The sequence below is a fragment of the Canis lupus genome, chromosome 23 (assembly GCF_048164855.1).
Source record: "Canis lupus baileyi chromosome 23, mCanLup2.hap1, whole genome shotgun sequence".
NCBI classification, from domain to species: Eukaryota; Metazoa; Chordata; class Mammalia; order Carnivora; family Canidae; genus Canis; species Canis lupus.
Genome location: NC_132860.1, coordinates 20,149,465 through 20,161,715, shown reverse-complemented (window position 1 = coordinate 20,161,715; position 12,251 = coordinate 20,149,465). Strand labels below are relative to the sequence as shown.

The following is a 12,251-nucleotide window of genomic DNA, read 5'->3' as shown; positions in this document are numbered from 1 at the left end:
TGTTTTTGTGGACTGTTCCACTGAACTTCTTCTTAAAGGGGAATTTTAAGAGGCCCCCTTAAAATTTCTTGCAGAGCTGGTTTGGAGGTCACATATTCTTTTAGTTGCTGCCTGTCTTGGAAGCTCTTTATCTCTCCTTCCATTTTGAATGAGAGCCTTGCTGGATAAAGTATTCTTGGTTGCATGTTCTTCTCATTTAGGACCCTGAATATATCCTGCCAGCCCTTTCTGGCCTGCCAGGTCTCTGTGGAGAGGTCTGCTGTTACCCTAATACTCCTCCCCATAAAAGTCAGGGATTTCTTGTCTCTTGCTGCTTTAAGGATCTTCTCCTTATCTTTGGAATTTGCAAGCTTCACAATTAAATGTCGAGGTGTTGAACGGTTTTTATTGATTTTAGGGGGGGATCTCTCTATTTCCTGGATCTGAATGCCTGTTTCCCTTCCCAGATTAGGAAAGTTTTCAGCTAGAATTTGTTCAAATACATATTCTGGCCCTCTGGCCCTTTCGGCGCCCTCGGGAACCCCAATTAAACGTAGGTTTTTCTTCCTCAGGCTGTCGTTTATTTCCCTTAATCTATCTTCATGGTCTTTTAATTGTTTGTCTCTTTTTTCCTCAGTTTCCCTCTTTGCTATCAACTTGTCTTCTAGGTCACTCACTCGTTCTTCCACCTCGTTAACCCTCGTCGTTAGGACTTCTAGTTTGGATTGCATCTCATTCAATTGATTTTTAATTTCTGCCTGATTAGCTCTAAATTCTGCAGTCATGAAGTCTCTTGAGTCCTTTATACTTTTTTCTAGAGCCACCAGTAGCTGTATAATAGTGCTTCTGAATTGGCTTTCTGACATTGAATTGTAATCCAGATTTTGTAACTCTGTGGGAGAGAGGACTGTTTCTGATTCTTTCTTTTGAGGTGAGGTTTTCCTTCTAGTCATTTTGCTCAGTGCAGAGTGGCCAAAAGCAAGTTGTATTGGGAAAAAGAGAAAAAGAGAGGAGAGAAAGAAGGAAAGAAAAGAGAAAGAGAAAAAAGAAGGGAAGAAAAAGAAAAAAAAAAACGAAAAAAAAAAAAAAAGAAGAAGAAAAAGAGAAAGAAAAAGAAAGGAGAAAAAAAAGGGGTGGGGGAAGGAAACAAATCAAAAAGCAAAACAAAAACAAAAACAAACAAACAAAAAAAGAACCACCGGGGAGTATCTTCTGATTCTGTGTACTTTAAGTCCTTTGATTTCCCCTGGAATTTGTCCGTCTAGCTGGTGTTCTGGGGGAGGGGCCTGTTGTGCTGATTTTCAGGTGTTAGCAGTTGGGGGAGCTGCTGTGCCCCTGCCTGGTGCAGGGCTCGGTGGGGGTTGTTTACCCCGTGAGGCCGCAGGAGGAACAGCCCCAGTGGCGGGGCAGCTCTGGAAACCTGGATTCAGCCCCCGCAGGAACTCCGGAGCTCTGCGTCTGCAGGGCCTGGAGGCTCCGGGGCGGGGCCTCTGATCTGCTCAGCTCGGGGCAGGAGCGTCCTTGCTGTCCTGGGCCCTCCCGGCCTCTGCCTGTCCCGGGGGAGGCGGGATCCTGGGCTGTGTCCCGGCGCCCTGTGCTCCGGAGCCTGCGCTGGTGGATTCGCGCTCCCGGGCCGCGCAGCCCCCTCCGCGGAGCCGCCGCCCGAGCCCCTTCAGCTGCTCCGGGTCCCGCCGGGTCCGCCGTGCGCGCTGCAGCCCTTAGGGAGCTCGGCGCACTCTCCTGGGTGCGCAGTTGCTGTTACTGTCCCCGGGAGCCCGAGGGCATCCCCGCCCTCCTGGGTCCTGCTCCACCTCCCCGCGAGCCCCTTTCCGCCCGGGAAGGTCGGTGCAGCTCCTCCGTCTCCGGGACGGGGCTCTCCTGTCCTGGGGACACTCGCCCCGGCCTCAGCCCGGCTCCTCGCGGGGCCCCTCCCCCTTGGAGGCCTTTGTTTCTTTACTTCTTTTTCCCCGTCTTCCTACCTTGATAGAAGCGCGAACTCTTCTCACTGTAGCATTCCAGCTGGTCTCTCTTTAAATCTCAGGCCGAATTCATAGATTTTCAGGATAATTTGAAGGTTTTCTAGGTAGTTTGGTGGAGACAGGTGATTTGCAGACCCTACTCTTCCGCCATCTTGTTCCTGCTCCTAGATATGGGTTTCTTCCTGGCCTATCTATGTATCTATTTTTGTGTCATTGGAATATATTTTTTATTTATCCCTGACAATGAAATGATTCATATTTATTCTCTTATTTTTAAAACAATTGTTTCTTAATTTCTAGGAGTGTTTGCAATTATACTCATTTTATATAACCTTATTGATATTTTAGTGAGAATTTAGAAAGATATTTTTAGGCATCACTAGTGTAAAGCCTTAATAACTTGAGTATCTTTCTGAAGATGTATTTTGCTTAGTTTTAATGCAAAAATGTATTGTCGCCTGATGCAGGAGAAATCTAATTGTAATTATGAGGTTTGTTTTAAAAGGATTGTCACTTTTTGTGTGTTGTCTGTGTTTTCTGTCTTTTTGGTGGGTGATTAAGGGGAAGAGACAGCATATTTTCTTGTTATAAAAAAAGAAACAAGAATGGAAGGATAATCCATAATATTTATCTTATTAGACAATTTTAAGAATATTATTTGTATTATTTTATCTTTTAACACTGCTAAAACATGTTCATTATATATAGGTCATATTGGTGTCTTTTTTTTCATTGTCTCAGGTACCTGACTGTTGACTTTGTGTCTGAAGCTCCTGGAAGTTTTCTCTTTTTGAGGTAGAACTTGGCTGAAATCACACTGCACACATATTGTATACAAGTGCTTAGCCCATGCCCAAGAATTACTATCCTCTAGTAAGACAAATTTGAACTACAGTGGGAGTTCTGTATAGGAAGATGCAGCCTCTGATCAAGTTGATGGCTATCTCAAAACCTCAAAACCTGATTCTAAATGAACAAAGTGAGGCCCTGAGATCAGATGTATCTTGGCAACAGGAATCCATCCCAGTCGTGGAAACATATGACTCTGAGGCCTCTCGTCAAAAGTTCAGACATTTCCAGTATTTGGAAGTGTCTGGGCCTCATGAAGCCCTGTGCCAACTCTGGGAGCTCTGTCTTCAGTGGCTGAGACCAGAGGTTCATACAAAGCAGCAGATTCTAGAGCTGTTAGTGCTAGAGCAATTTCTGACAATTCTCCCTGAAGACATCAGGACTTGGGTGAATTTACAACATCCAAAGAACAGCAAAGAAGTGGTGACCCTCATAGAGGATGTGATTGAAATGCTTAACGATAAAGGTGAGAATATAGAACATTGTCAATAGAATTGTTGACCTTTATGTGGAATCTTGAAAAAAAAAGAAAAATGAGCTCATAGGTACAGAGAACAGATTGGTAGTTGCCAGAGGTGGGGATGGAGGGTGGGCAAAATGAGTGGAGGGTCACAAGGTATAGAAACTTCCAGGTATAAAGTAAATAAGTCGTGGGGATGTAATGTATAGGGTAGTGACAGTTGATAATACTGTATTTCATATTTGAAAGTAGTTAATACATTAAATCATAAGAGCTCTCATTACAAGAAAAAAAGTTTTGTAGCTATATATGGTGACAGATGTTAACTAGACTTATTGTGATGATCATTTTGCATTGTACATAAATGTTGAAGCATTACATTGTACACCTGAAGCTAATACAGTTGACCCCTGAACAACATGGGTTTGAACTGTGTATCCAATTATACGTGGGGTTTTTTTTCCCAATAAATACAGCACCGCACTGTAAGTGTATTTTCTCTTATGATTATCTTAACATTTTCTTTTCTCTAGCTCACTTTATTGTAAGAATATAATATGTAATACATTTATAAAATGTGCATTAGACTGCTTATGTTATTGGTATGGCTTCTAGGCAGTGGTAGACTATGAGTAGTTAAGTTTTTGGAGAGTCAAAAGTTATATGCAGATTTCCAACTGCTCAGGAGGTTAGTGCCTCTGACACCCGTGTTGTTCAAGGGTCAGCTGTATGATATTATGTGTGAATTATACCTCATGTAAAAAGGCAAAAAGAGCATTAAAAAAAAGTCATTGACTCTTCCCATATGAAAATAAATTATCTCTTTCTGAAGCTAGAAGATGTCAAGTCCAGATCCTGAAGGACTTTCCTATATCAGGAAGCATGGATTTTATTCTGTAGGAAATAGAAATAGAGAATGAGATCTCACAGAATGGGTAGGGGAGTAAAATTATATGATTTGCCTTTTAAAATGTCATTTTGATAACATTAGAGAGTAGTGGTTGGCAAACTATGGCCCAAAGGCCAAATATTTTTGGAAATAGTGTTTTTGGAACACAGCACATCCACTGATTTACATTTAGTCTACAGTTACTTTCATGCTATGACTGGAGTCGATTAGTTATAGCAGAGACTGTATTGCCTGCAAAACCCAAAATATTTACTATCTGAATCTTTGCAGAAGAAGTTTATCAACATCTTGTTTAAAAGATAGACCTGAGGGCTCTGAAAACAGGAAAAACAGTTAAGATAGATGAGGTGTTAAAGAATGAGGGAGTAGGGATGCCTGGGTGGCTCAGTGGTTGAGTGTCTGCCTTTGACTCAGGGCATGATCCTGTAGTTCAAGGATTGAATCCTACAGTGGGGTTCCTGCGTGGACCCTGCTTCTCCCTCTGCCTATGTCTCTGCTACTCTCTCTGTGTCTCTCATGAATAAATAAATAAATAATTTTTAAAAAGGATGAGGGAGTATTGGGAAAACAGAGGAGTTTGAGCCTGAAGGAATTATGGGCTGCATATAAGGTGTGAGTGGGATAAGATTGATGCAAATGTGCATGTTCTTGCTTTATAAGAATGGGGCATAAGTAGCAGATTTTATGGGAAGGGATTTATACAGTAATTATGTGGCTTGTTTAATTTGAGGTCTCTGTGGGTTTGGAAACTTATAGGTACGAACAGAAGTAGGAAAAAAATATATCCTCAGGGAGCATCAATATTTAAGGGCAATTGCAGATATAACTACTCATTACAGGAAATACAGAAGATGGGGGAACATGTTAAATTATACCAAGGGAATGCCATTAGTAAAATTTAAACTCTGAGAAACTACAGGACAGTCTAGTTTCTAAGACAAAATAATTTTGTTTCTGTTTTTTTTTTTTTTTTTTTTAAAGATTTTACTTACTTAGAGCAAGCACATGTGCACAAGCAGGGAGGGAGGGAGAGATGGGGAGAGAGAACCTCCAGTACTCTGCACTGAGTGTGGAGCCCAGCATACAGCTTCATCCCATGACCCTATAATCTATGAGCTGAGCCAAAATCAAGAGTTGGACATTTAACCGACTGAGCCACCTAGGCACCTCTCTGAAACAAAATAATTTTAAAGGAGAAGTAGGGGTATGGAAGAGGGATTTAGAAATTAATGTAAAAGATGTATGATCAATCACATAAATGTGTGAACCTTATAAGTCATGAGGCAATTAATTGGATATTTGACAAGGAATTATTGACTGGGAACAGTGATATTGTTATTGTTCCTATGTTTAGTCCTTATTTGAAAAAGAAATAAAGGACTAAACAGAAGAAGAGAAGCTAGTTAAGCAGGCTAGAAAACTGTGACCTAGGACATCAGAGAACCAAGAAGCGTTAGTATCTTGAGCTAAGAAAGAAATCTTCAAGAAGGGAGTGTTCAAAAATGGTGTGACAAAAAGGTTTTCCTCTTAAGTATTGAAAGTAATTTCCTGAAATTGTTGATTATGAAGTAATTGTTAAACTCTGGAAAAGTTTCAGAGATTGAGTTGAAGTGGTGCTTATTTGTAGTTATATTTAGTTTTCTGTTACTGTTATAACAAATGACCACAAAGTTAGTGGCTGAAAAGAATGTGAATGTATTTTACTACACATTTGTAGATCAGTAGTCCAACATGGGTCTCCCTGGACAAAAATCAAGGCCTCGGTAGGACTGCATTCCTTTCTGAGCCTCATGATTCCCTTCGCCCATCTTCAAAGCTGGCAATGACGAGCCATGTCTTTTCCACGCTGCTTTCTCTTCTGCTCCATTCTTTGGTCACAGTACATGTACTTGCTCAGTTGAGCATGTTTGCTCTCTCTGTGTCTCTCTCTCTCCCTCTCACTATCTCTCACTGTCTCTCACTTTCACTGACCACAGCTAGGAAACTTCAGTTATTTAGAATTCATGTGATTAGATTGTGACCACCCAAATAATCCAGGGTAATTCCTCATTTCAAGGTCCTTAACTTTAATCGTTCCTGCTGAGTCCCTTTTGCCAGTATATCCAAGGATTAAGGGTGTTGGTATCTCTGGGGTCTATTATTCTCCCTATCACATTCCCCCGCCCCCCCCCCAAAAAAAAAAAAAAACAGATGGATGAGGTATGAATGTGATAATGATTATAGACTATTGAAGTTCGGTTTAGGAGGAAAGGAGAGGTTGCTAGGTAATAGAGGAGGAGAAAGGTTTTTAGTTTCTTTTAATCTGTCTTGGCTCTCTGAAGAACCCACCCCAAGGACTTGCTCTTATTTTATCTGACTCAGAACTCTCCCAGGACAGAGGTAAGCCACCTACAGGGCAGGGCATTTGTCAAAGCATTTAATGGGAAATGTGTTAGCCTCTGCCACCTAAGACGTGAATAACTGTTGAGGCAAACACAAAAAGATTGGGAGGAAAGGTTGGGGTATGAGATGCTTTGGGAATAAGGGATTTGAAAAGTTCATATGTATTCCTAGAGATCTAGAAGGCTGGGCACATGTTCAGAAAGATGTGATAAGGCCTTAACTGTCACTTTTGGCTGACCTTCAGACTTTTCATAAACAGGAACTAAAGATTAAGGTAAAATTGAAAAATTATCTAGCTAAGTGTTGAAGGCCAGCTTCAACACACACAGCCCATCTGCAGATTAGGAAATGGGTGTGTGTGTGTGTGTGTGTGTGTGTGTGTGGTTTTTTGGCTTCAGGTATCTAAGGAAATCTCTGTGGAATCATGAGCTGACCACTAAGCTAAGGGAACAGACTTAAGTGGACACATACAACAAAGAATATAGACTTTGCAAATCAGTTCAGAAAAGTAATTGAGCAAGAATTGGAACAATCAGGCCCCCAAAAATATGAAGCAGAAAACTGACAGAAATGAAGGGAGAAAGAGGTCAAGTTTAATAGTTGGAGACTTCACTTTAGAGGATTATACACCATGATCAAAAGGGATTTATCCCAGGAATACAGGATGGTTCAACATATGAAAGTCAACATTATATACCATACTAATATAATTAAGGGGAAAATCTCAAGGACCTCGATGCAGAAAAGCATTTGGCAAAATCCAATGCCCTTTCATGATAAAAGCACTCAACATGCTAGGGATAGAAGGGAATTTCTTCTTTCTGATAAAGGGCATCTGTGAAAAACTTACAGCAAACAACATACTTAATGGTTAAAGACTGAAAGCTTTGCCCTTAGGCTAAGGAACAAGATAAGGATGCCTACTCTCACCACTTCTGTTCAACATTATACTGCAGGTACTAGCCAGTGCAACTAAACAAGAAAAAGAAGTAAAAGGCATCCTAATTGGAAAGGAAGCAGTAAAGCTGTCTTTACTGTCATTTGATTTGTTGTTATGCAGCTCACCCTTAAACAACATGGGTTTGAACTGCGTAGGTCCATCTTTATGTGACTTTTTGTTGTTGTTTTTTAAGATTTGATGGCAAAAGCCACAGGCATTTATTTACAACTGCCCACTCATCTCCACAAGTCAAATGGAAGACAACTGGTTTAAAGGTCATAGCTACTGCCCCTGAGTACCCAGAGAGGCCTGCAGAGCCTGTCAGCAGCCCTTGGGATCCCTGAGACTGGATTACCTATCAATTTTTTTCATCAAAAAATGATTTTAGGGTGGCCCCAGTGGCTTAGCGGTTTAGCGCCGTCTTCAGCCCTGGGTGTAGTCCTGGAGACCCGGGATCCAGTCCCATGTCGAGTCCCACGTCCCACGTCGAGTCCCTGCATGGAGCCTGCTTCTCCCTCTGCCTCTCTCTCTGTGTCTCTCATGAATAAATAAATAAAATCTTTAAAAATAATAATTTTAAAAAGACAGCCTGTATTCATGTATTGGATGACTTAATATTGAGGTGATAATGCTCTCTAAAGCATCTGCAGTTGAATGAAATTTGTATCAAAATTCAGCTACCTTTTTTTGCAGAAATAGACAAGCTACTCCTAAAATTCATATGGAATTACAAAGGACTCCAAATGCTCAAAACAGCCTTGATGAAGTACAAACTTTGAGAATGCATATTTTCAATTTCAAAATTTACCTCAAAGCAATGACTTTAGTTAGGACATAATTCTAATTATCCCTAATCCCTAATCCCTCTTCTCCCTAATCAGAATCACTATTAGAGCTTTTAAAGACTATAGCGTTTGAGCTCTCAACCTTTGGAGATTCTGTTTGCTGGTAGGGGCTGACATGGCTTTTTTTCCAAAATTCTAAAGATGATTCCTATGTGCTTAAACTACTATAATCATTAAATGTTTCTCCAGGGTAAACCTTATCTCCCTAATGTTTTCCTTCATCTTCCTCAGAGATACCCTGCAAGGATTCTGTCCTGCTCCAGAAGGAGAGCATTAAGGAGAAAATGGATGCTGACTCACTAAACGTCAATTCCCAGGTGAATTAGGATCTTTACTGGAATGACCTTTTTCTTTTTGGCTTTTGAACTTTTTCTAAACATAGGTCCATCTAAGGACATAAGACTGTTACTTCTCCCATAAGACATTGGATCCATTTTGTTTTAGTTGGTGATGAACTCTCTGGAAAATATTTAATCTTTCTATTTTTCTGTGCATCTTTTCCCTCAGGTTTATAGATGATAAAGCTATAGAAATAGAGCCCACCAGAGAATGTTTAGAAGTAAAAGTGAAAGGGGATACCTGGGTGGCTCAGCGGTTGAGCATTTGCCTTTGACCCAAGGCATGATCCTGGATTCCCTGGATAGAGTCCCATGTCAGGCTTCTTGCATGGAGCCTGCTTCTCCCTCTGTCTGTGTCTCTGCCTCTCTCTTTCTCTCTGTGTCTCTCATGAATAAATAGATAAAATCTTAAAAAAAAAAATTAAAAGTGAAGGGAGCCAAGGACAGTATCCTGAGTAAGGTCATTGATTAGGCAGGAGCAGAGGAAACCTCAAATACTGAAATGAAAGCATCAAAGTGGTAGAGAAAAACCAAGAAGATAGGATGTCACCAAAAGCCAAAGATGAGAAGATTTCAAGGATAAATCCTTTAAAAATTCAGGAAAATTTAGCCTGAAGAGTACCTATTTCCTAAGCATTGTGGAGATACTGTCATACATGGGAATAAAAGCCAGGTTGCAGAGGACTGAGGAAGACAGTGAGGAGGAAGTAGGCAAAACTAATGTAGATGATTTACTCACAAAGTCATGTGATGTCTTAGAGTCATCTGGCTCTGAGGTAGAGTGAGGAAAGAGATTCGTGTATTTCATTGTGATCGAAGGTGCCCATTATGACAAGGTTGAGAATCCTGGGGAGAGAAGTGCAACAATTGCTGGTGTGAAGGCCTTCATAAGAAATATTTGTGTAGTTCCCAATATGCCACTTGTCTAAGGACTGGGAATATGATGATAAACAAAAGGAAACCCCCTGCCTTTGTGGAAATGTCAGTAGAAGTAGATAGGTGCACACATGCAAATAAGATAATTGCAGATAGTAATAATTATTACAAAGAAAAGAAATAAACATAATACAGTAGAGACCAATGAGGAGGGTGGCTACTTGGTTTGGGTAATCAGGAAAGGACTGCATGATGAGATGTCCCTGGGCCGGAAGCCCTGAATAGGAAGGAGTTAGCAGACTGCATTTCTCAATTAGAGAAAATACCCTACCTCTTCTGCTAGCAGAAGCTCCATCTTCATTACAAAGTCCCATCAAATCTACCTGAAACTCCTTCTGTTCTGAATTCCTTTTATGTCAAGTATTTTTACTCTATAGTAATGTTTTATTCCACAATTATTCCAACTGTATTTTTCTCAACCAAAATGAAAATTTGGGATTAGGACTACACTTGATTTTCCTTTTGCAGCCCTCACAAGAGTACCAGGTTGATAGACCTCTAATATAACTTCGATTTTCATCACTTAGAACCCCAAATGTTTGTCTGTTTCTTACATATTCTGGGCAGCCTATCCTTTCCAAATTCATTTCTCCTCTATTAATATTTTCGGGAGTTCCCTTTGATTAAAAAGGAATTTAATGTTTTAGGAACCAGTAACATTCAAAGATGTGATTGTGGAATTCAGCGAGGAAGAGTGGGGACAACTGGACCCTGCTGTAAAGAACCTGTACAGGGATGTGATGCTGGAGAACTATAAGAACCTGAATTCATTGCATCAAGGTGGCTTCTGTGTATTTCCCCCATCTGCCCATCAGTAGTCTCTTCATCTGCTGCTAAAAACTATAGGACTACTATGGTGGTTAAGGGCACTTGGGTTTGGGTTCAGGTTTCTTAATATCCTTTGGGCACAATAGCAGATTTTCCTGCTGTATCTGAGGGGAAGTCCTTTCTGTGGAAGAGCTAGAAATACCCAGGTCTGTGGTGACCCCTGGCCTTATATTTCAGCAGCTCTTTGACTACTACATAAGGATGCAATCTTTTCCCTGTAAAAATATCTGAAGTGTCTGCCTGTTGTTGTTTTTTCATTTTCCCCATGAATAGAACCTCTGCTTTCCAAACCAGCTGAGATTTCCAATTTGGAGAGTAAGGAAAGAAGATGGATAATGGAGCAAGAAATCCCAAGCACATCTGTTTTTGGTAAGAACCAGGCAGATACGAGGCATTTGTAAGAAGCTTCTCTTTGTTAAACACACTGTGTACTGTTAACAGCTTTTAAGAGTTGAGGAAGTAACAGCAAGACTGCTGAAGCTTTGAAGGAAAAAAAGTCATCATTCCTTCTCGTTCACAGATTCTTTTTCTTAAGTAGGGAGGCAAAAGAATGTTGTAGGTGAGGATCATAGAAACTAAACTTAAAGCTGTGTGCCCTGGAGCAACTTATCTGCCAGTTTCCTCATCTATAGCATTGAATTAGTAACAGTATTTTCTTCCACATTCCTGTGAAAATTAAGTGAGTTTACATGGGTAGCACACTTAGAACAGTGCCTAGCACATAGTAAGCACTATGTCAACAAACTAGCCAACGTAATATTAAATCATATTCTTTTAAAGAAAATGAAAAGCTCTGCTTTATACTAGAGTGACTTTAGTAATTTTCCATTTTTCCTTTGTTTACCATAGAACTTCTTGTGCCCTCTCTTTCTACCTTCATTGTAATCTCTTTCTTTTTTTTTTCTAAGATTTTATTTATTTGACAGAGGGATAGATAGAGCCTGAGAGCACAAGCGGGGGTGGGGAGGTAGGAGGGAGAATGGCAGGAGACGTCTCCCCACCAAGCAGGGAGCTCGATCCTAGAACCCTGAGATCATGACCTGAGCTGAAGGCAGACACTTAACCAACATAGCCACCCAGACACCCCATAATCTCTTTATTCTTATTAACATTTTGTTTGTGGGAGATTATCTATTATTGTGTGCTTAATATAAATTTTAATACATATAGAAAAATATGAAGAGGAATAGAACTCACCACATAATCTCACTACCCAGAGCTATGCAGTACTAACATTTTTTTTTTATTATTTCAGTACTAACATTTTGATATATTTTCTTTTTCTTTTTTATTTTTCTCCCACTCTTTCTTTTTTTTTTTTTATTTATGATAGTCATACAGAGAGAGAGAGGCAGAGACATAGGCAGAGTGAGAAGCAGGCTCCATGCACTGGGAGCCCGATGTGGGATTCGATCCCGGGTCTCCAGGATCGCGCCCTGGGCCAAAGGCAGGCGCCAAACCGCTGCGCCACCCAGGGATCCCATTTTGATATATTTTCTTAGGCTTTTTGTGTGTGTGTGTGATGATGTATCTTTGTGGCTTGTGAAAATTTGTTATTTTTCCAAAATTGAGTTTGTCAAGGATATGTCATTTTATATATGTCAGTCTTCTCACCTTATATAATACCATGGGCAATTACCTGGGTCACTTTAGTCTATGGAAATGTGGTTTCTAATTCACATGTAATGTTCCATCATATACATGTATCATAATATATTTGACCATTCCCCACCCCCAGCTGTTGGACATTCAGGTTTTTTTCTTTTAAGATTTTATTTATTAAAAAAAATATATTTTTTATTTAT

The 12,251-nt window shown here is 40.3% G+C and overlaps 1 protein-coding gene across 8 annotated transcripts in view; it reads left to right on the top strand.

Moving 5' to 3' along the window:
- The window catches only part of ZNF215 (zinc finger protein 215), a 113,850-nt gene that overhangs the window by 81,597 nt on the left and 20,002 nt on the right, over window positions 1-12,251 (top strand). For 4 of the 8 annotated variants that reach the window (XM_072794240.1, XM_072794238.1, XM_072794237.1 and 1 more), the window contains 4 exons: window positions 2,700-3,273; window positions 8,576-8,661; window positions 10,266-10,398; window positions 10,720-10,815. In XM_072794240.1, coding sequence (XP_072650341.1) covers window positions 2,874-3,273; window positions 8,576-8,661; window positions 10,266-10,398; window positions 10,720-10,815 — 715 coding nt within the window. In that variant the 5' untranslated portion in view covers window positions 2,700-2,873. Of the gene's footprint in view, window positions 1-2,699; window positions 3,274-3,416; window positions 3,753-8,575; window positions 8,662-10,265; window positions 10,399-10,719; window positions 10,816-12,251 lie in introns of those variants that run through there. The other 4 variants (XM_072794242.1, XM_072794241.1, XM_072794243.1 and 1 more) reach the window with 4 other exon arrangements.